Source organism: Macrotis lagotis, chromosome 1, assembly GCF_037893015.1.
Source record: "Macrotis lagotis isolate mMagLag1 chromosome 1, bilby.v1.9.chrom.fasta, whole genome shotgun sequence".
NCBI classification, from domain to species: Eukaryota; Metazoa; Chordata; class Mammalia; order Peramelemorphia; family Peramelidae; genus Macrotis; species Macrotis lagotis.
In genome coordinates this window covers 417,552,179-417,577,064 of record NC_133658.1, presented here as the reverse complement: position 1 = coordinate 417,577,064, position 24,886 = coordinate 417,552,179, and the positions used below count along the sequence as shown (strand labels likewise).

Below are 24,886 nucleotides of genomic sequence, written 5' to 3'. Positions count from 1 at the left end.
TTATTTTGTGTGTATCTCAGTTTCAAAAGTGTTTCTTGTAAACTACCTGTTGTAGGATTCTGGTTTTTAATCCACTCTGTTATTCACTTCTGTTTTATGGGAAAGTTCATACCATTCACAAATATTGTTATGATTTACTGTATTCCCTCCATGCTATCTTCCCCCCATTCATAGTTTTCTCTATCCTTTCCCCTTATCCTTTCTCACTATGTTTTGCTTCTGATTACTGACTCTCAATCAGTCTTTTATTTCTTTTATTTCTTTTTTTTTTTAGGTTTTTTTTTTTTTTTGCAAGTCAAATGGGGTTAAGTGGCTTGCCCAGAGTCACACTGCTAGGTAATTATTAAGTGTCTGAGACTGGATTTGAACCCAGGTACTCCTGACTCCAGGGCCAGTGCTTTATCCACTGTGCCACCTAGTCACCTCAGTCTTTTATTCTTTTATCAGCCCTTTTCTTTCCTTCTCTCTTTCCCCTTTAACTTTTCTTTTAAAATTGATCTTTTTTTTTTACTTTTATTCACTCTTTTATCAGTTCCTTCTTCCTGTTTCTTTCCCTTTCCTCTACTTTCCTGTAGGGTAGCATAAATTTTTAGTCAACTGGGAATGTATTTTCTATCCTTTGGACAAATCTGTTGATAATTGAGATTTGCTTCCTCCTTTCTCTCTATAAGTCTTTGTGTCTTTTCATGTTATGTTATTTATCATCCAATGCCTTGCCTTCTCCTGGTATAATCCTTCTTTTCATGTCTTGCTTGTTTTTAACCCTTTCTTATAACCACAATCTATCAACATATATTCCTTTTATCTGTCCTAATAAAAGTAATTCTCAAGGATTGATTTATTGATTGATTAATTTATAAGGAATATTATCTCATTGTAACTTCTTATCCACAGCTTCTCTCTATGTATGTTCCTCTCTTCTGTCACTAGAAATATACTTCTCGGGGCAGCTAGGTGGCACAGTGGATAGAGTAAAGGCCCTGGAGTCAGGAGTACCTGAGTTCAAATCTGACCTCAGACACTTGATAATTACCTAGCTGTGTGGCCTTGGGCAAGCCACTTAACCCCATTGCCTTGCAAAAACCTAAAAAAGAAAAAAGAAATATACTTCTCAGGCAAAATTGTCACCAAATTATAATCAAATTATACCATCCCCTCTTTCTACATATGCTCTATATAATCTTCAAGAATTAAAGTATCATGCAAAATAAATTCATTTCATTATTCATTTATACTCAATCCCTCTAAATACACTTCCTCTTATTATAGTTAATGTATTAAGTAATGTGAGACAACTTCATGATCTAGTTATTTCCAGACCTTCTAAGTATACTCCCTCTCTCTGTCCCTATAATAATTCAATCCTTGTTTGCCACACTATTAAGTAAAGCAATATCATTTCATGGACAATTTATTGTCCAAATCTTCTAAGTACCCACCCTCCCTCCCTTTGTCCCAATAGAAATACAGCCCTTGTGAGTTAAAGTATCATGTAAAGCAAATGACATAATGATCCATTTATACTCACACTCTCTAAGTACAGTCCCTCCAATTCTATTCAGATCTCATGAGTTATATCAGCTATAGCATCATAACTTTCATGGTGATGCTATACTCATATCCCTTTCTAAGATAAGCTTCTATTAACTATCCTAAGAGAAATACAGCTCTCAGGAGTTGCAAGTATTATCTTACAATGTAGGGATATATTCAGTTTAATGTTGACTAATGATTTTTCCCCTATTTACCTTTTTATGAATCTCTTGAGTCTTGCATTTGAAGACCAAAGTATCTATTCGATTTTGCTCCTTTTAATCAGGAAAATTTGAAATTCCTCTATTTCATTGAAAATCCATCTCTTTTACCCTGAAAGAATATGCAGTGTAATTAATTCTTAGTTATCATCTAAGTCCTTTGCTGTTTAGAATATCATATTCCAGGCCCTCTGATCCTTTAATGTTGAAGCTGATAAGTCAAGCATAATCTTGAATGTGGCTTCGTGGTATTTAAATAGATTTTTATTTGACTTCTTGCAGTATTTTCTTCTTTAGCTGAAAATTCTGAAACCTGTCTACAATATTCCTTGGAGTTTTGATTTTGGAGGTGATCTGGAAGTGATCAATGAATTCTTTCATAGACTGTTTTGTTTTCTTGTTCTAAGCTATTAGAATAGTTTTCCATGAAAATTTTCTGAAAGACATTTTTAGGCTCTTTTTTATTTTTGATCAAGGCTTTCAGATAGACCAATAAATTATAAATCATCTCTCTCTTGGATTTATTTACCAGGTTAGTCTTTTTTCCTAAGAGATACTTTACATTTTCTTTTATTTTTTTCAGCCATTTAGTTTTGTCTAATGGAATCTTTTTGCCTCATACACTCATTAGTTTCCATTTGTTCAATTTTAATTTGGTGGGTTTTGTTATTTTCAGTTGGTTAATTTTACATTTAAATGAGTTGTTTTCCTTTTCCAGTTGTTAAATTGCACTTTTTGATGTTTTACATTTTTTCCAGGTGATCAATTTTACTTTTTGATGAGCTACATTCTTTTTCTGGTTGGGTATTTTTACTTTTAAAGAGTCAATTTCTTCAGGCACTTTTTCATAATTCTTCTGCATGGTTCCCATTTCTTTTTCTCCATTTTTCTTCTTCTCTTCTTTGGTTTTTAAAATCCTTTTTGAGCCCTTCAAAGAGGTATTTTTTAATTTGAGGTCAATTCATTAACTCCTTTGAGGTCTCTCATGTAGGCACATGTAGAGATGGTATTTTTTTTATCCCTATCAGAAGAGTAGCATTCTATGGTTAGCACTCTTTGGGGTTTTTTTGCTCATTTTGATAACTGAACTCTACTCCTGGGATTCAGGGAGTAGAATCCCAAACTTCTTGTGTTGGACTCAGGATCTGGTCCCTGGCTTATCATTTTCCAAGATATTGCCTATGCAATGGTTTATTCCCAACCCACTCACATCAGTTGCACCAGTGTTCCTAGGGTTCCCACTTTGTCTTCTGAGCTGGGGTATGGACCCTCATTGCTGGCCTGCTGCCACAATGGCTTGCTGAATCTTTACCTGAGTTGTGTTGTGACTAAGAGTCTCCTGCTTATGCTGAGCTATACTTCCCTTTTTCTCAAAAGATACAGACCTTTACTGAAATTTCTCCATTATGTATTTTATTGAGAAGTTGTTTTACTCTTTTGTTTGATAGGATCTGTGGATTTACAATCTATGTAGAAGCTTCATTTAAATAGTTTTGGGGAAAAACTCCAAGAGCTTCTGAGCTTCATGTGCCATATTAACTCTAGTCTGGAAGTCCAGTTTGTCTTTTTTTTTTTTAAATAGGCACTAAATTCTTTTTTTTGTTGTTATATGTCCACCTGAATTGAATTCTGTCCTATTTATTTTGTGCTGGCCCAAGTCTGGGTTCCTGTTAGCAAGTATCTACTTTATTACCTCTATTAATTGTTGTAGGAGAGTTGGTAGATTTAATTAACTGTTTGTCCCCAGAGTATGAATATAGATTTCTTTTAGATTGGAGAGCTGTGGCAGGCTTTCTATTGAGAATGGACTTGTTCTTCCCCTCTTTTTATATATCTCTAGGTTTTCCCCTCAAAAGTAGAGAATATTTAATTGGATTCCCTAATACTGTCAATTAGCCCCGGTGGTATAGGTGTGTTTAAGGAAGATTAGTACCTAATATCTTGGTGTGAGGACTGCTTTCCATCTTTAATGTCTACCTGAGCCACCTAACTCTCATCTGCGACTCCAAGAAGCTGTAGCATGCACAGTGGCAATACCCTGGTAAACTGTTTCAGCCCAGGGAATCTAAAACTCATTGGTGAGTAGTGGGGAGTGTCTACCCCAAGCATGTGAAGTCTTCCACTGGTGGAATGGGCAGAAGAGAACAATTCATTCCAATGACCACAAAGCCAGCTGAAGCAGGTGCTGTGGAGCACTTAAAGCTTGGTTAGACATTGAAAATGCCAAGGTCATCCACTGCATCTAAAGCCAGTTGTCTTGACTTTGTCTTGCTATGCTAGATCATGATGATTTTGGAAGAGAAAGTAAGGCAGTTGATTCTGTTCAGCTCTACCTCACTTAAATCCAATTTATGCATGCAACAAAAGACATCACTCATAGTCATTCCTCAAAGTCCTTGGTTACAGGCAAGTGACAAAGTAGAAGATGTGGATTCACTGGAAGCTATAGTCACAACCCTGCACACAGGTGGCCCAGGGTCAGAGGATTGTTTCTCCACTGAAAGCAACAGTGGGGTTTGGCAGCTTCCTGGGTGACTGAGCATTCCTTTTAAGGATCATACTGCTCACCTCCTGATATGAGGAAGGGGTTAGTAATGGTGTCCTAAAAATGTTCTGCTTACCCAACCCTGGCCTTATTACTGTGGGAGATGAGGAATCCCACAGGGAGGTGGAGACAAAAAATCTACAAAAACTTCTTCAAAGAGGATTCCACTCACTATCGTTGCATGAAACATGTGCATACTCATAGATAACACAAGATTCAATAAATCTGAAAGACAAATATCTCTTCTTGCATGAGAACTAAGCAGGCTTGGCATCCAAATAGCAGCCCTGATTGTAGCAAGGCTGGCAAATGAAGGCCAGCTTAATGAAGTCGGAGCTGTATACACATTTTTCTCAAATGGTCTCAGTGAAAAGGAATGTTGAGGAGCTGGGGTAGGTTGTTTTTTTTTTTTTTTTTTAGGTTTTTGTAAGGCAATGGGGTTAAGTGGCTTGCCCAAGGCCACACAGCTAGGTAATTATTAAGTGTCTGAGACAGGATTTGAACCTGACTCCAGGGCAGGTGCCTTATCCACTGCGCCACCTAGCTGCCCCTGGGGTAGGTTAAAGAAAAATTTTATGAAGACCTGGAGACTCTTATCATCGATGTACCAAAAGAGGACAAGTTTATTATTCTTGATGACTTTAATTCTAGAGTAGGCTCAGATTACCAGACATGGGAGGGAGTCCTTAGGAGGAATGAAGTTGGAAACAGCCACAGCAATAGTTACCTTCTACTGAAGACTTGTGCATTTCATGGTCTTCTCATCACAAGACAGATCTCATTACAAGATCTTCTCATCATCAAAAGATATCACTGTCTTCTCTTTACTTAAACTTAATAGACTTCCTGGATACACACTCATAATAAACACTGGCATCTATTTGACTATGTGATCATAAGGGATCATAAGACAGGATGTGAGAGTGACAAAGGCAATGTGTGGTGCAGAGTACTGGACTGATCACAGACTCATTCTCTCTAAGTTAAATATTCATATTCAGTCAAAGTAGCAATCCCAAGGCAAAATAAATACTAGAAGAATTAATGTTAAGAGATTAGAGTGTCTCTCTAAGTGGGAACAGTTTGTTGCTAATTTAGAGGGAAAACTGAGCCAGTGCACAGTTGGCATCAGTGGAGCAGAAAAAGAGCAAGCAGCTTTCAGAGATCTGGTAGACAGCACTGCATTTGCTCATCAAATGATAGGGAAATGTAGAAGTTCATCCATTTATAGGAAGGCAGCATCTAAAAGTGCAGTACAAGCAAACTTAGGGAGATGCAGGTGTCTTGGCTCAGTAAGAAGGCAGATGAAATTCAATTTTATACAGAAAGTAATAAACCAAAATGCTTTTATGATATCCTAAAGGATATTTATGGGTCAAAGACATATGGTGTAGCTCAGTTCCTCAGTGCTAATGGATCCACATTGATTAACAATAGGGACTTGATCCTAGAGATGTGGGCTGAACACCATAGTGTTCTTAACAGACCATTATCAGTCAATACAGAAGCCATTGACTGCTTATCTCAAGTTGAAGTCAATCAGTCCCTAGCTGAAGTTCCAACTGAAGAAGAGATTTTGAATTTCATTAGACTCCCTTCAAGTGGCAAAGCACCTGGTACTGATTCCATTCCAGCTGAGATCTACAAGGTGGGGGGGTCCACTGATCATTCAAAAACTGGCTGAAATTTTCCAGGAAGAGGGGGTCGCTAGGTGGCACAGTGTATAGAGCACCGGCCCTGGAGTCAGGAGGACCTGAGTTCAAATCTGGTCTCAAATCTGGACATATAATAATTACCTAGCTGTGTGACCTTAGGCAAGTCACTTAACTCTACTGCCTTGCAAAAAAACTAAAAAAAAAAATGGCATGAAGAGGTTATCTTCCAAGAATTCAAGGATGCCTCCATCCTCCATCTCTATAAAGGTAAAAGGAATAGATTGTCTTGTGACAATCACAGAGGTATTTCTCTTTAAGTCATTGCTGGTAGGATTCCTACCAGAGTCCCTCTCAATAGGCTGCTCCTTCACCTGGAAGTGGTTACCTTCCTGAGAGCCAGCGTGCCTTCTGAAAGGGTAGAGGAACAGTCAATATGGTGTTTGCTGCCAGATAACTTCCAGGAAAATGCCAGTAACAGAACAGAGGTCTGTATACAACATTGTAGATCTGACCAAGGCCTTTGATAATGTCAGTCATGAGGGTTTATAGAAAATTATGTCAAAACTTGGTTGCCTTGGGGCAGCTAGGTGGCGTAGTGGATAAAGCACTGGCCTTGGAGTCAGGAGTACCTGGGTTCAAATCAGGTCTCAGACACTTAATAATTACCTAGCTGTGTGGCCTTGGGCAAGCCACTTAACCCCATTTGCCTTGCAAAAAAAAAAAACCTAAAAAAAATAACTTGGTTGCCTGGAAAAAAAAAGTTCATCCATCCCTTCTGTCTTTCCTGTTTAATGTCATTGAAGGGGAACAGATTTATTTAAGTAAGTTTTAGTAAGGTGACTCTAGTAAGCTATATGATTTTTTAATATTTAACTGGCATGGAGCTATACTTTTAAAAAAGTGTGTGTATGTATATATATACACACATGCAAACAAACATAGATATGTATATTGATTTGCTTTAATTGAATGGATGTGTGAAACTCAGAAAATGATTCTTCTCTGTGTGCATATAAACTTGGGGAAGTGTTTTATTGTATCTATGTCTCTTGGCATATGATGCCCTGAACTGGAATCTTAAATAAGGATAAAATCATTCTTATATATAAAAAAGTTTGTCTCTTTGTTTCTACCTTCCTATTTGTGCCTCCTCTTTCTTCATATGCTGATCTAGCTTTGTGAATATCAACTCAGTTGCTATCAATTTTAAAAGGAGGGATAGGTTTTTAGTTAGAAACTATTTTAGGCTTCCAAAATAACTAGGTCTTTAAACTCAATTTAAATAGCTGCCACTCATCTCTTTTTATTCCATGTTTGGTTCCTGAGAGTAAATAGAGAAGAAAACAAAAACATTTAGATAAAGAGGAAGCCTTTTCCCTCTGATTTTTAGAAATGTTGTTGGTCTGAAAAAAACAAGGAGGAATCAAGAATTATCATATATAATATTACTTACTCCATGGAAAAAGAAGAAAGAGTTTAAGAAAATTTAAATAGTTGGAGTAAGGTTAACAGAATGTGTACAATATTTAATAGCTTTATTGATATTGCACTTTCATAATGATTTTGTCAAGGAAACTGGATAAGGAAAAGTGAGGAAAAATTTGAAAGCATATACTTAGCCTTCATAAGGTCTTTTAAAAATGTTTTTTAAATTTTTTGACACTTTTGTATTACAGAGGTAAAAATCATAGAATTTGAGTTTCTCTACCCAACCCCTATTTGATAATATATGGGTTCAAAGTAAAGCTATGGCAAGATGGCAGAAAAAAGGAAGGGACTTGTCTGAGCTTTCCTCAAAATCCTCCCAAACACCTTTAAATAATATACAAAAAAAATCTGGATTGTCAGAACCCACAAAAGAATGGGATAATAATTTTTCAACCAAATGGTCAGCAGGAAAGGTTTGTCACACTGAGGTAAGAGTGAACTCACCAGGTTTGCTGGCCTCCAGCAAACCAGGAGCAGGTCTGGGGAATCCCTGAATCAGTAGCAACAGCTGCTGCTTCTTGAGTTCTTAACCCAAAAATGGCAAAGGATCAGAAGGCGATTGCAGGATCCTCTTTGTTGGCACCAGGGACAGGACTCTATTGCTTTGTCTATACTCTGCTCTGGGTTGAAATTCAAGGATCAAAAGGAACACTAGTATTATCACAATTTCACAATGGAAAAAATGCTTTTGGTTGCTTATAGATCAGGCACAGTACAGGAGAATAGCAAGCCCACCTCTCTTAGATCATAGAAGTTTGGAGGAATTGAAACTTACAGGTTCCTAGAAGTAACTCTGAAAACAGCTACACAAACCCCCTGAAACTTGGGACACTCCTATACCCTAGACATGGAGCCCCTCTTTAGCAGAAATGTAAAAGTCAAAAAATAGGTTGAAAAATGAGAAATCAACAGAAAAAAACTCTGACCATTGAAAGTTATTATAGTCACAAGAAAGATTAAAACACACACTCAGAGAAAGACAACAAAGTCAAAACTCCTACATCTAGTGCCTCAAAAAATATAAATTTCTCTAAACCCATGAAAGAGCTCAAAATGTTTTGAAAATCAAGTAATAGTGGTAGAGGAAAAATTGGGAAGAGAAATTGAGACAAGAAAATCAGGAAATAAGTATCAATAACTTGGTAAAGTAGGCACAAAAATACTGAAGAAAATATGAAATATTAAAAAAAAAACAGACTAGGCCAAATGGCAAAAGAGGTACAAAAATCCAATGAGGAGAAGAATGCTTTGAAATGTCATGAACTGATGAAATGGGAAAAAAAGGTATTCAAAGTGCATTGAAGAAATGAACTCCTTAAAAGTAGAATTGGTCAAATGGAAAAGAAGATATTAAAGAAAGTAATTGCTTAAAAATTAGAATTGAACAAATGGAAACTTTATGAGAAATCAAGAAACAAAAAAAGAAAAGAATGAAAAGTAGAAGAAATATGAAATATCTTATAGGAAAACGATCTGGAAAACAGGTATGGCAGAGAAAAATTAAAGAATTCTTAGACAGCCTGAAAGTCATGATAAAAAAAGTACCTAGACATTATCTTTTACAAAATTGTTATGTAAAACTGTGCTGACGTTCTGAAATCAGAAGGTAAAATAGAAAGATTACACTGATTACCTCCTGAAAGTGATTCCAAAATGAAAATTCCCAGTGATATTAAAGCTAAATTCCATAACTCCAAGGTCAAGGAGAAAATATTGGAAGTCACCAGAAGAAAACAATTCAGGTATCATTGAGCCTTAATCAGAATAATATAAGATTTAACAACTTCTTATCAGGTGCTTGGAATATGAAATGCAAGAGAACAAAGAAGCTGGGTAATAGCCAAGAATCATCTATCCAAGGGAAAAAAGAACATTTGATGAAACCAGGACTTTCAAGATTTTTTTTGATGAAAAGACAAGTCCTGAACAGAAAATTCACCTTTCAAATACAAGAATCAAGAGAAGCATACAGGGAGTGGAACCAAGATGCCAGAAAGAAAGCAGGAACTTCCCTAAGCTTTCTTGAGATTCCTTCAGAAACAACATTAATCAATCCTCTAAATATATTTTGGAGTGATAAAACCTACACAGAATGCAGCAATTACATCACATGAAGAGGAATAAATCACCTATTACAATAGAGGGAAAGAAGGAAGGGGTGAGAATTGCTTGAATCTTACTTTCATTGGTTTGGCTCAAAGAAGAAATAATATTTATTCACAGTAGGGTTTAGAAACTTAACTTACAGGGAATTAGGAGGGAGAAAGGCAGAGAAGAAACAAGGGTCAGAGAAAGGGGGAAAAAAAGAAGGGAATAAGAAATTTAAAAAGAAAAGAGAAAAGAAAAGGGAGGGAGGCTGATAGAAGGGAAGGTGTATTGAGGGAAGCAATGATCAGAAATAAAACCTTGCTAAGGAGGGATAGGGTGAAAGGAGAGAGAAAAGTAAAATGGACAAAATATAGGATGGAGGGTAATATGTCTATGTTAGTAATCATAATTATGAATGTGAATGGGATAACCTCCCTCAAAAAATAGAAGTACACAGTAGAGAGGATTAAAAACCAGAATTTTACAATATGTTGTTTACAAGAAACATATTCAAAGGAGAGAGACGCATACAAAGTAAAATTAAAGATTGGAAAAGAATATATTATGCATCAGCCGAAGTGAAAAATGTAGAAATAGCAATTCTGATCTTAGACAAAGCAAAAGCTAAAATAAATTAAAAGGAATAAAGAAGCAAACGATATCTTCCTAAAGATGAAGTAATATCAATACTAAACATGTATGCACCAAGTTATGGAAGATATAGACAGCAAAATGATAATAGTGGGGACAACCTCCATCTCTCAAAATTAGATAAATCTAACTACAAAATAAATAAGAAGGGAGTTAAGGGGGTAAATAGAATTTTAGAAAACTTTAGATATGATAGACCTCTGGAGATAGTTAAATGGGGATAGAAAAGAATATGCCTTTTTCTCTGCAGTACATGGCACCTACATAAAAATTGACCATATATTAGAATATAAAAACCTCACAATCAAATACAGAAATGCATATTTAACTCATCCTTTTGAGATCATGATAAAATAAAAATTATATATAATTATATGTAATATAGATTAAAAATTATTTGGAAACTAAATAACCTAATTTATAAGAATGAGTGGATCAAACAACAAATTAGAGAAATAACAAAGATTTTTCATCCAAGATAATAATAATATTGAGACAACATATTAAAATTTGTGGGATATAGCCAAAGAAGTTATAAGTAGATATTTTATTTCCCTGATACATGGATAAAATAGAGAAAGAGGGAATCAATAAATTGGGCAAGAAAAATAAAAAAAGTTCAAAAAGTACTAATCCCCAATTAAATACTAAATTAGAAATTCTGAAAATCAAAGGAGAAATTAATATAAACATTTAAAGGTTAGCAATTTATTTTCTTTCTTTTTTCATAATTGTTATTGTATTTTATTTTTCCAATTACATGTTCCTACTCATGCATAAGCATATTTATGCTATATAATTTCCTTCTACTTTCCCTTCCCATTCCTCTCCCCTCAATGGCTAACAATCTGGTGAACATTATTCATATACATTTGTGATTAACATGTTTACAGATTGGTCATTTTCTGATTAAGGATTACGATCAAGGGAAAAGAAAAAAAACATGAGATAGGAGAGAAAAACCATAAGAGAAAGTTTTAAAAAGGGAACATAGTTTTCATTCAGATTCTGAAGGTTTTTCCTTTGTTTTGTTTTGTTTTTCTTCCTCTGAATGCAGATGGCATTGTCTATAACAGGTCTACCAGAGTTGTCCTAGCTCTCTGAACTGCTGAGAGGAGCTGCATCCAACAAGGTTGATCACCTCAAAATGTTGTTAATGTGCACAATGTTCTCTTGGTTCTGCTCCCTTTGCTCAGCATCAGTTCCTGTAATTCTTTCCATGCTTCCCTAGAGTTTGACCATTCATGGTTTCTTTTATTCTTTTTTTTCCTTCTTTTTTTTTCAGAGACCATCAGCTCTGTTTTTAGGATGGATCACATTCTTTATTGTAATTCTAATGAGAAATTGCTTCAATATTTTTTCCCACAGCTGCTATTGCTAGCTGTATTTCCTTCCATCCTATTCCTCCCTATTCTCATTTATTTTGTTCTCTCTGTCCTTTTATCCTGTCCCTCCTCAAAAGTGTATTGTATATGATTACCCTCACCCATGATCTTCCCTCTATTCTATCTCCTACATCCCTCCTCCCCGCCCCATCCCCTTTCTCCCATTCCTTTCCTTTCTTTTTTTTCTTTTTTCTTTTTTAGATTTTGCAAGGCAATGGGGTTAAGTGGCTTGGCCAAGGCCACATGGCTAGGTAATTATTAAGTGTCTGAGGCCAGATTTGAACTCAGGTACTCCTGACTCCAAGGCCAGTGCTCTATCTACTGTGCCACCTAGCTGCCCCCTCCCCCTTTCCTTTCTTATTTTACTTTAGGGTAAGATACCCAATTGAATGTGTATATTTCCTCTCTGAGTCACTTCCAATGAAAGTGAAAGCTCACTCATTCCCCCTCACATTCCCTGCCTTTCACTCCATTGCAAAAACATTTTCTTCCCACTTTATGTGAAATAACTTAGCCCATTCTACCTCTCCTTTCCCTTTTTTCTCATCCATTGATTCCATCTTTATAATATATTATACTTTCATATTCAGCTCCCTCCTGTGCCTTATCTACATATGCTCCTAGCTGCCCTGATAATTGAGAACATTCATACAAGTTAACAGTATCATCTTCTCATGCAGGAATACAAGCAGTTCAACATTATAAAATCCTTCATTCTTTGCCTTTCTTGTCCACCCTCTTTATGGTTCACCTGAGTCCTGTACTCGAAGATCAAACATTCTGTTCATCTGTGGTCATTTCAACAAGAAAGTTTGAAAGTCCCCTATTTCAATGAATGTCTGTCTTTTCCCCTGAAAGAGGATGATAAGTTATTTCACATAAAAGAGGCAAGGGAAATATTTTACAGTGGAGAAGATGGGAGAGACAGGAAATAATGCTTGACCCTTGCTCTCACCAGAATTGGTTCAGAGAGGGAATAACATACACTCAGTTGCTTAGAGAAATCTATCCTACCTTACAGTAGGGTTGAGGAACCTGTTTTTCTGCCAAGAGTCATTTGAATATTTATAATATAATTCCTTGACTATAGTTGATCAAAATTTAATTAATTTACCACTAAAAAATTGCTGACTTTTGACTTCCACCTGTATACAGCCTGTTGGCTAGAGGTTTTCTGCCCCTGCCCTATAGGAAAATAAGAAGGGGAAAAGGATAAGGGAAGAGGGGGTGATAGAAGTGAATGGATTTGGTGAGACAGTAGTCAGAAGTAAAACATTTGAGGAGAAACAGTGTGAGTAGAATAAATGAGGGCATGTAGAAAAATTTTGGAGGAACATAGCAATCATAACTGTGAAAAAAAATTATGAAGTAAGTTTATCTGTTATCAAATATATTGATACCTGAGTCAAATTGAAAAAAAATGAGTTATTTCCCAATTGATAAATGAACAAAAATGTAAATAGTCAATTTTCATATGGAGTAATCCATCTATGGTCATTTGAAAAATTCTCTGAAACACTATTGATTGGAGAAGTGTTAATTAAAACAATTCTGAGGTACTGCTCATCCTTAATTATTAGCTAATAGTACAGTAAAGAAAAATGACAAAATGTTGGTGGTTAGGTGAGAAGATTGAGATATTAATGTGCCATAGGTGGTTGTCAGTGGATTTACCCAATGTGTAGAGCATGTTGCAACTATTCCCAAAGAGCTATAAAACCATGCAAAACCTTTGACTCAACAATATCACTATTAGGTCTGTATCTCAAAAGAGATAAAAAACAAAAAGGGAAAGAATCTATATGTGCAAAAATATTTATAGTAGCTCTTTCTGGGCAGCAAAGAATTAGAAATTGAGAAGATGGACATTAATTGGGAAATGGCTGAACAAGTTGTGGCATATGGTTGTGATATAATACTATTGTGCTATAAGAAAAGATGAGCAGGATGTGCTATAAGAAAAGATGAGCTCTCAGAAAAATCTGGAAAGATTTACAAGAATTGATGCTAAGTGAAATGAGTAGAACCAGGAGAATGTTTTACATAGTAACAGCAATATTTTAAGATGTTCAATGGTAAATGACTTAGCTATTCTCAGCAATACAGTGATCTAAGAAAACAAAATGCTATCCAAACTCAGAAAGAACTGATAGTATCTGAATACATGTTAGTATATACTTTTTTAAACTTTCTTTACTTATCTTGAGGATATTTTTGTCTATCTTTTTTCCAACATGACTAATATAGAAATTTGTTTGCATGACTACACATGAATAACATATCTAATTGATTGCTTTCTCAATGGGGGGGTAAGGGAAGAGGAATGGAGAGAATTTGAAACTCAAATTTTTTTTTAGTGTCAAACAGAACAAGTCTAATCTCTTTTATTCATTCAGATGTTCGAAAACAAATAACATATTTCTTCAATTTCTTTCTCTTTATGATAAACAGTCCCAATTCATAACCTGATACTCATAACATGAAGCCCTTCCCCATTCAGATTACTTTTGAGTATCCTCTTCCAAATGTTTTAAAGGTTACCAATGTTCTTCCAAAACTGTGATGCCAGTCCTTCCATAAATATAATACTGTAGAAATGATCTGACAAAAATAAATTAAGAAAGGAATACCAGGAAGAACAGTTATTTGTTCCTGAAAGCTATGAATCTTTTTTTTTTAACCATTGTAGAGACATTTTATTTAGACAACTGAAAACAGTTAGATGTTCAGAAGCAGTATACAATGAGAGAAATCAAACCAAATACTTTATCATGTACTCACTTCTTTACAACTAAAGCAAAAGTCTGCTTTCAGAAAAAAAGTAAAATAGGCCATTACATTTTTTTCTCCATAATAAAGTAAAATGGCTACAAGAAATCTAATTGAAATAGGAGAAATTGGATGTTGGCTTGCACATGTTCATTCAAAAAGGCAGTAGGATAGTGGACTAAATGAGCACAATTCTACCTGCCATTTTATGATAGTCTCAAGTTTTCACTTAGAGACAACACCAAGCTAGTTCCAACAATGGAGCTATAGCATTCCCCATCATTTACTGCCCATGTTTGCCTTATGGAGAGAGTAACTCAGTAAGGCTTCTGCTAATTGCTGCCTGTTTTAATCCACATGTGGCATAACATCCGTGGCATTTTCCAGGTGCTCAGGCCTTCACTTCAGGAGTAGAACTATAGATGGAATCTGAGTTTTCTGAGTTCTTCGTCTGTTGTTTCTGGAAAACTGATCTTCGGTTTTGCTAGTTCTCCACCCTCTTCTTCAGGAAGCACACATTTCCAAAGGCCATATGTTTTCCCTACCACAGTCTGCCATAGTCTCAATGTCCCATCCTTAGAACCACTAGCATATAGTTCTCCATCAGCACTAAACCTTACACAGTGAATAGGACTGAAGTGCCCTTTGTAGGATTCTAGCTCTTCTCCACTATTATAATCATATTTATAAAGCTTAAAATCTTCACCACCTGCAACAAGAAATTCTTTCTCAGGATGAAGAGATACAGAATTATGGGAGCAGGAGTTTCAAAAGATTTAATTGGCTCCAGACTTGCTGCACTATGAAAAGCAATAGATCTCCCATAGGTTATTACCAGAATCTCTCCTTCAGGAATATATTCCATACTGCTAACTGACATACTAAAATTTAGAGACTTTACTTCTGTCAATGAAGCTCTATCCCAGAGGCAGACAGTTGTCATCTGCTGAAAGAATCTGTGTATCATCCCTGCACCATAAAGCCTTTTTTATACCAGAGGTGTGACCACTGATTTCCTTAGGTTCTGTTTCAGATTTGTTCAAATCATATATGCGTAAAAGTTTATCCTGACCACCTGTCAATAGATAGTTGCTATCTTGAGTGAAATCCACACTCTTTACAATGTGCTTATGAGCCAAGGTCATCAGTTCATCTCCTGAAATAGCATCCCATACTTTGGCTGTAAAATCTGCAGCTGCTGTAGCTGCTTTTGTAGCATCTTTATTCAATGTAGCACCCCAAAAGCACCCTTATGACCCAAAAATGTTCCGATCCAGTCTCCTGTGTCTCCTTGGTGTAGCATAGGTTTACCATCTTTGCAGGCGCTAATTAGGAAATAGCCGTAGGGGGTGATGCCGCCGAAGGCCAGGTCCACCACAGGCCGCGCGTGGCCGGAGCAGGTAAGCGGGGTCTGCCTCATTCGCCATGGCTGCGGCGGCGGCTCCTCCTCAGCGGGCCGTTGCAGGGAGGCGCCGTGGGCTCGTTGGTGTGCTCCGGAGGCCGCCCCGGCCCTGGTGCCGCCGCCCGGAGCTGGTGGTGGTGGGGGGGGGCACGAAGCTGACTCGGCGGCCTCCGGGTCAGCGCGGGGTGGGCTCTGGCCGCCGAGGGAGGGAGAGGAGGAGGAAGGGAGGGAGGGAGGGAAAGGAGGGGAGGGGCTATGAATCTTTTTTTTAAGGAAGATTTTATTTATTTTGAGTTTTATAAATATTCCTCCATTCTTGCTACCCTCCATCCACCCCCCACAGAAGACATTCTGTTAGTCTTTACATTGTTTCCATGATATACATTGATCTCAGCTGAATGTGATGAGAGAGAAACCAAATCCTTAAGGAAGAAAAATAAAGTATCTGAGACAGCAAAATTACATAGATAATGGTTTTTTCCCCTAAATTGAAGGTAATAGGTCTTTGGTCTTTGTTCAAATTCCACAGCTCTTTATTTGGATACAGATGGTATTCTCCATTGCAGATAGTCCAAAATTGTCCCTGGTTGTTGTAGTGATGGAATGAGCAAGTCCATCAAGGTTGATCATCACCCCCATGTTGCTGTTAGGATGTACAATGTTTTTCTGGTTCTGCTTATCTCACTTAGCATCAGTTCATACAAATCCTTCCTGGCTTCCCTGAATTCCCATCCCTCCTGGTTTCCAAAAGAACAATAGTGTTCCATGAAAGTACATATACCACTGTTTGTTAAGCCATTCCCCAATTGAAGGACATTCACTTAATTTCCAATTCTTTGCCACCACAAACAGGGCTGCTATGAATATTTTTGTACAAGTGATGTTTTTACCCTTTTTCATAATCTCTTCAGGGTATAGACCTAGTAGTAATATTGGTGGATCAAAGGGTATGCACATTTTTGTTGCCCTTTGGGCATGAAACTTAAAATTTTAAAGGAAATGCTAAACGTTATTTTTACATATAATTAGGAAAAAATAAAATATAAAAATAAAGTTTTTCTGTCGGGGGTCGGCCCTGACCGCCTGGGTGGATAGGACCTCCCCGGGAGTGAGGTCAGACCAACCCAGAGAAGACACGGCTCCTTAAGGGGAGCAGTGGCTTCGCCTGGTTGGCCTGTGTCCATTGCTCCAATCGGGTGGTAGGTTCTGCCCTCGGGGCGGATTGGGGTGGCAGCCCGGAAATAACTCCCTATATTATCCAGCGCCCTGAGCTATTCGGGGGATCCCTCTGCACCTAATAAAACATATGCCTCCTGAAGAAGTGTCTGCCTGAGTCCCTCCTCGCTGATCCCCGGGGGAGGGAAATACCAGGGACGCCTGAAGCAGTGCCCACTGAGGAGCTCACTCGGGAGTCCGGGGAAGAAGACCCCGGACAGAACTGGCCCCCGAACAGGGACACCCGAAGACCCCGCCGAGTGAGGTAAGCCTGTTTAAGTAAAAACAGAAGAAGCAGACACCCTAGGTCCACGGGACACCTAGAGGGAGTAAACATGGGCAAAGGAATGTCTAAGCATTTACAGCCAGAGGATTCAGGAGTATTAGCATGTCAAGTACATGCACTAGTAAAGACTCAAGCATAAGAGTCCGTATAAAAGAATGTAAGGATTGGGTGGAAAAAATATTGGTTGTCTCCCCTTGGGTCTCCCACACCGGCATTGACCCTCAGAAGTGGAGAGTGGTAGGAACTCAAATGGCCTCTTATAACACAGAAAAACCTGGCTTTCTATCGGACACAGACTTTGTGATTTACTCCGTGGTGGCTGCAGCTCTTGACCCGCAGCCTCCACTGGGAGCCGTGCCCGGAGAAACACAAACAGGGCCCTCGTTACTAGGGGAACCTGAATGGCCTCCGCCCCCAGATGAGGGGCTTGACGACCTGAGGGAACCAGCCCCCAAATACCCTTAAAGAACTAGGGAGTCTGCTGTAGATTTTACCAGCAGAGTGCAGACCACCGTGGAAGGGAAATTTGGGACAGGGAATGCAGCACAACCATTAATCATTCAGTTAATAAAGGGAGGACTAACTCATTCAAAGGGCTTGCTAGCTACTCTGCCTGCTGACCCCTCCTTAGAGGAGATAATTGATAAGGCCCTAGACGAGGAACCCCCCCCCCACCCTCTCCAAACCTCTATTAATCTCCTCGCTAATGCTTTACAAACCACAAACTTAGTGCCTAGATCAAAGGGTAAAGGAAATTGTTTCCGATGTGGAAAGACCGGTCACTTTCAAGCTGAGTGCCGTAATTCCCAGAAGAGTGCAATGAAGTGCTTTGTCTGTGGTAAACCTGGTCATATAGCAAAGCATTGTAGGCAGAAAAACAAAAAACAGAAGTATAGCAATGGTGGGCCACAGGGAAACGGGAAGAGGGGTCGAGAAGCCGAGGGCCCGACCCCAGGGCTGATCTGTTAAATCCCTCGGTTACTATTCCCCTCTCAGAGAGCACAGAATTGAGCCCATGGACTACGACTACTGTTAAAGCCTCCCCTAGGGACTTCCACCGTTTAGTGATTGGAACTGCTCTTGCTCCCCAGGTCATTGTCCACACACAGCTCCTAAGCCCAGGCCAGACTTCTATAACTGTTACAAATCCCCATCATTACCCAATAGAGCTAAAAGGCGGTGAGCCTGTTGCTCTTGCTATTTCCCTCCCCTGGATAGATAAGGATTGGAGAGAGCGTACCCATGAGGACACATTTGTGGCCTGGACACAGGCTATATCAGCCCACCGTCCCACTTTACCACTTATAGTGGAGGGAAGAGAGATTGTAGGTTTAATTGATACAGGTGCTGATGTCTCGGTCATATCCACAAAAGATTGGCAGCCCTGTTGGGAACTTTCAAAAACTCCCCAAGACATCACGGGAGTTTCAGGAGGTACTTTGGCGAAAAGGTCTCTAAGATTTCTAAAATGGAAAAGTGATGATATAGCAGGGATTTTCCGCCCTTTGGTACTTACTATTCCTATGTCCCTATGGGGGAGGGATGTTTTGCAAACTTTGGGCTTGTCTCTGACTACAGACACAGCTTTAAACCACTAGGGGTCACTGGAGGGCCGCAACCCATACCACTGACGTGGCGATCTGACAAACCGGTTTGGGTAGATCAGTGGCCCCTCACCAAAGAGAAATTACAGGCCCTTGCTAATATAGTACAAGGACTTTTATTGGCTGGACAAGTAGAGCCATCCACCAGCCCATGGAATTCCCCAGTTTTTGTAATCAAAAAGAAAAGTGGGAAATGGAGAATGTTAGTAGATCTAAGAAAGGTAAATGCCACCTTACAACCTATGGGTACCACCCAGCCTGGGTTACCTTCTCCAGTTGCCATTCCAAAGGCTTGGCCCATAACTGTTATAGATATAAAGGATTGTTTTTATAGTATACCCCTTAACCCTGTAGATAGACAGCGCTTTGCCTTTAGTGTACCTGCTGTAAATTATCAAGAACCTGCTCAGCGTTTTCAGTTTAAAGTCCTTCCACAAGGCATGGCAAACAGTCCCACTCTATGTCAGGTTTATGTTGCACAGATTCTGATGCCCATTAGGCGAGAACACTCGGGAGCCATTATTATTCATTATATGGATGACATATTAATTTCTGCATCCCACCGGACTGTTGTCTTGCTTATTTTAAAAAAGATTACCTCAGCCCTAGCAGCATATGGATTACAAGTTGCCCCTGAAAAGATACAAACAGAACCTCCTTACACATATTTAGGACATCAGGTATACAAGGATTTAGTGAAGAAATATCCTAAGATTGATACAGCTCAAGTTTCTACATTAAATGACTTTCAGAAATTAATTGGTTCAATCCAATGGCTAAGGAATGTAGTTCCTATTTCCAATGATATGATGTATCCATTGTATGATATCTTAAAAGGCTCATCTGATTTGAACTCGCCCCGTACATGGACCCCTGCAGCCATGGAAGCTGTTACCCAGATACAGGACTTGGCATCCACATCAACTGTTGCCTGATTAGATCCAACCGCTCCGGTTTATGTAACTCTGGTGTGTCATCCTTCATTGGGTAAGGCCGGAGTAGTGTTTCAAGTTACAGGTCCTTTATAATGGGTACATTGATCAAAATCCATGAAGTCTATACCCTCCAGGTTTGAAGTGGATGCACAACTCCTTTTGAAAGCAGCAGAAGCTGCGATCACTATTTTTGGCACCATTCCTATGTTACTGCTCCAGGAAGATCCTGCAATACTTACTCATTTAGCACAGAACTCCAAGGAGTGGGCCATGTTATTGTCTACTTATCCCACTTCTCAGGGTCATCCACCTCCCTCATTACGAGGATGGTTGCAACTCCCTTTGAAGTATCCCTCCAACCCAGTAGTTCCTCAACCAGTACAAGGAGTCAATGTTTTTACCGATGCTACCAAACACCATAGAGCATCTATTTATATTCCAGACAAGAAGATATTGAAGGTGTTACAAACTCCATATGCCTCAGCCCAAAAGAATGAATTGCAGGCCATTGTGATAGCCTTAGAACTGTATGCTTATGAGCCTTTTAACTTAATCACTGATAGCTATTACTGCTTTGTTTTATTGCAACAGCTAGCTCTAGCAGATCTTTCTTTGTCCAATTCTGCAGTCATAGATCTCTTACACCAAGCACAACGGTCTCTCCTACACCGCTCTGACCCCCTCTATGTCTTACATGTCAGATCTCATGTGTCCACTTCTGGCCCAATCTACTCAGGGAATGCCATAGCTGACTCGGCTCTCCTTGACCCTGATATCAAAAGTGAGATAGTCACGTATGCAGATCCTTCTATTGTTCATGACACATTTCATCTCCCAGCAAAAACACTTGCACGGCTTTATGGTCTTCCTAAGGAAGAGGCACGTCGCATTGTCTGACAATGCAGGTATTGTGTCCCTTTTCGCCCTGCCCCGACTGTACGTGCCACCAACCCCCGGGGCCTGGCCCCTAATGATATTTGGCAGATGGATGTCACCCACTTTCAGGCCAGCTTGATTCATGTCACTGTGGACACTTTTTCTAACTTTATTATGGCCACTTTGCAGCCTGGTGAGGCTGTACGCCATGTGATAGCTCATTGTCTTCACTGCTTTGCCACCCACAGGATACCTCGGTTGTTAAAAACCGACAATGGCCCGGCCTATACCTCCTCTGCTTTTGCTCGCTTCTGCCACCAATTCGGTGTCACTCATGTTACCGGTATCCCTTACAACCCCACCGGTCAAGCCATTGTGGAGCGTGCCAATCAGTCCTTGAAGCGCACTCTCATTAAACAAAAAGGGGGAGTGCGTGGTAGACTCACTGCAGTTCAGGTAGCAACTGCGGTCTTCACCAGGAATTACTTGATTGGTGATGATCAGGGCATTACCCCTGCTATGAAACAAATACTACCTCCACAAACTCCACTAACACAAGAAACACACACACAGACAAAAAACCTAACAAAAAATAAACCCACAACAGTATGGTGGAGAGATGAGGAAGGACAGTGGCATGGTCCCGCCCAGGTGATGGTATGGGGAAAGGGATTCTTGAGTCTCCACACAGGTGAAGGGACACCCTGGGTCCCCACCAGGTGGACCAGGACCTGTACAGAAGATAAAGAGAAACCACCAAAAAAGCAGACGGAAGCGCCTCAACAGGACGCAGAAAGCAAAGATGGCACATAAATGGCTAAGTATACTAGGAATATTAAGCAGATTAAAACCCATTGACTCCCGATCCATTCCCCTTCATTGGAAAAATCTTACTGAGGCCACTCATTTTACTTATTGGACAGTAATACCAGGGTTTCCTATGGTTGTTCCAGCCACATGGATAGGAGATCCAGTGGAATTACAGTTAGCAGGCTCTGCTTACCTAGTGCTAGGAGGACTTAAAGGGGCTCCTCCTGAAAAGAAACATGATCTGAAAAGCCCTGTAACTTTGACTTCTTTGCATCTTCCGATATGCCTTACTACAGGCTCTCACCCCCTCTGTGCTCAGGTGGTAAATGGAACACTTAAAGAAACCCCTCATGGACCAGATAGCAATCTTGGGCATGGTGACTTCTTGCATTTTTCTATGATCCAACATCTTATGCCTGTGGCCTATCTGACGCCAGTTGATAAGACCAAAGGAGATATACACTATGTCTCGTCACTCCCTCTGCCTAATAACAGTTTTATAGGGAGAATGGCTTTGAGCGAGTTCAATAAAACGTGGCATTGGATTCTGGGAGGCGGATGCAATACCACTAAACCCTCTTGGGAAAGTAATAAAACTGATGGCCCTTGTAATTTTATGGACAGGATTAGAGTGGCTGCAGGAATGTCCCCTAACCAAGAAATACCCCATTCCCCTCTACCACCATGCTCTCCTTCACCAACTATGTTTGAAGCCGTACAGGTTTGTTCTACAGGAGTTCCAGTCTACGGTCCCAACGTGAACGGCACTCAAGTGTATTTCCTGGATGGCGGCCCAGGCCCCTACTTCGCCGCTCCGGTCCCACATGTGATGAAAGACAAAAGTACCAGACCACAGACGCACCTTTGGAAAGCCGCAGCAGCCTTCGATGTCATCATTCATTCTACGGACAACACTGCCCCTGCCAAAGTGAACAACACCATCTGGAACCTTTGGGCTGAACTGTTTTATGACTTATATTGGGTGTGCCCCGAAGGACAGAGGACAGACTATTGGTGTAATGTCTTTACCACACAAGCAGTGACTGTCCTACCTATCTATCTAGATGAGTTAGACAAAATAATCAACACCATAAGGAATATCACAGATCAGTATAAGAAAGATATGGAGGATGATCACGGTCTATTCCCTGATTGGATAAATAAGATAGACCTTAATCATTGGATGCATTATTTGTTGATTCTTGGTGCATGGTGTTTAATGGCCTTATTGCTATGTTGCCTGTTTCCCCTTCTTTTTTCTCTGTTTATAAAAATGGGGCGTTGGGCCCTTGAGCAACTCAAGGCAGACATACTCATGTCAAACAAAAAGGGGGAGTTGTCGGGGGTCGGCCCTGACCGCCTGGGTGGATAGGACCTCCCCGGGAGTGAGGTCAGACCAACCCAGAGAAGACACGGCTCCTTAAGGGGAGCAGTGGCTTCGCCTGGTTGGCCTGTGTCCATTGCTCCAATCGGGTGGTAGGTTCTGCCCTCGGGGCGGATTGGGGTGGCAGCCCGGAAATAACTCCCTATATTATCCAGCGCCCTGAGCTATTCGGGGATCCCTCTGCACCTAATAAAACATATGCCTCCTGAAGAAGTGTCTGCCTGAGTCCCTCCTCGCTGATCCCCGGGGGAGGGAAATACCAGGGACGCCTGAAGCAGTGCCCACTGAGGAGCTCACTCGGGAGTCCGGGGAAGAAGACCCCGGACATTTTTCATAATTTAAAAACCTAGTAAAATTAATTGCATTGAAATAATTTGTAAAATGGAAAGCAGGATTTTTGATTATTTTGTTATGGTCCAATGATTGTTAAAACCAAATCATTTCTCATTTTCCATATACATATATATATATATATATATATATATATATATATATATATATATATATATATATATGAAGAGGTAGAGAGAGAGAGCACAAAGGTGTGATTTGAATGTGAAGGGTTGATTTTTTAAGAAATAAAGGGATAAAAAAGAGGCATATACTTGGGGAAAGGGAGAAATATAATATGATAAGTTATTTCACATAAAAGAGGCAAGGGAAATATTTTACAGTGGAGAAGATGGGAGAGACAGATCATTTCTGATCAATTATTGCTTGTTTTTAGTTAATCAATTCCTTCATGTGACCAAAGTATATTTTATTTCAGTGGCAGTAACAATAAGCAATCAAAAGACTCTGTTAGCTGAAAATGAGTGAGAATCAGAAATAACTTTATATTTAACAAAAATACTTGATCCATATGGTAATTAGCAAATTCATTTTAGATTTTAAAGTCTCTCTACATGGTATTGCTAAATTCTGGCTATTTAGGACACAACTTAATACAATGACACCAAACAGAGATATATAATGTAATTAATCGTAAAGAGGTTGCTTATAACATTTACAACAATTAATCTGATGATTTATTCTCTTGAAATCTCAACCTTATTATTATTATCTATCAAAATGATAGTATTTTTTATTACTATCAATGATATTTTATTGAGATAATCCTTTTGGATTTAGGCTTTTTTTTCTCCTACTTGTTTACTCTTGTTTAGAATTATCAAGGAAAAAATTCCAGGTAAATAATTATTGAATTAAATCTATCTTTTTAGACTTTGAAACATATACTTTGAATAGTATTATGAAAAGCATTATATCAAACTCAAATTTTTAAAAAAGGACTAAAAATCTGGTATAACAAGGGGATAACTGCAAACCAAATTATCTTGTGCAACTAAACATAATTCGTAAACAAAATGCTTGTCACTGATAAAGTGAACTAATATATATTGTTGCTTTTGTTTACTGATTATTAGCTATCAGTGATTGACTATTGATTATATAATTTTCACTTATCAATGGCAGAGCATTGCTTTGTGTTATTTTATTAAAATGACTGACATTTTGGATTATTATTGAATTTTTGATTACTAAAAAATATTTGCTCTGCCTTAGAGAAAATTTTTTTCTTATGCTACAGCACAAATTGTTACCTGATTTATATATTCTAAAACTTCTCACTTGATGCACTTGTAATTCATATGTTGATCAATATGTTAAAAATCATGAAACAGCAGATTACCATAATATATGATATACCTTATATAAGTTTTTAAATGACTGCTAATGACTGATATTGTGTAAAAATTTTATTCTCAGAGACCGATTGAAAAGAGAATACTATCCAGAAATACATTGTTAAAGATCCAGGTAAGTATCCTGGCCACCACTATTCCTAATTGAACAATAGGAACTTCAGTCTGGAAACAACAGATCCCATTCTAAAGATTCTGGAACTTGGAGAGTGACTAGGCTGGCACCTGTCATCAACTTCACAGAGAGAAAAGGGTTGTAAACCAGATAATGCAGTCCCTACAATCTTAGAGACAGTGTCATGTTGCTTAATATTAATCTGTACTGTTATTGTC

At 38.8% G+C, this 24,886-nt stretch overlaps 1 protein-coding gene and 1 pseudogene across 1 annotated transcript; one reads left to right on the top strand and one right to left on the bottom strand.

Annotated features, from left to right (window-relative positions):
* Positions 1 to 14,399: 14,399 nt before the first annotated feature.
* On the bottom strand, positions 14,400 to 15,905 carry LOC141518572 (serine-threonine kinase receptor-associated protein pseudogene; annotated as a pseudogene).
* Positions 15,906 to 16,804: 899 nt separating this feature from the next.
* On the top strand, positions 16,805 to 23,169 carry LOC141506333 (uncharacterized). Its single transcript, XM_074213021.1, has 2 exons — positions 16,805 to 17,217; positions 21,373 to 23,169. Exon 2 carries the CDS (start codon positions 21,456 to 21,458, stop codon positions 22,833 to 22,835), a length of 1,380 nt encoding a protein of 459 aa, XP_074069122.1. The 5' UTR covers positions 16,805 to 17,217; positions 21,373 to 21,455; the 3' UTR covers positions 22,836 to 23,169.
* Positions 23,170 to 24,886: the final 1,717 nt, after the last annotated feature.

Bases quoted from the DNA above. Each gene is read 5' to 3' on its own strand.
- LOC141506333 (XM_074213021.1), top strand. From the start codon at position 21,456: ATGGCACATAAATGGCTAAGTATACTAGGAATATTAAGCAGATTAAAA.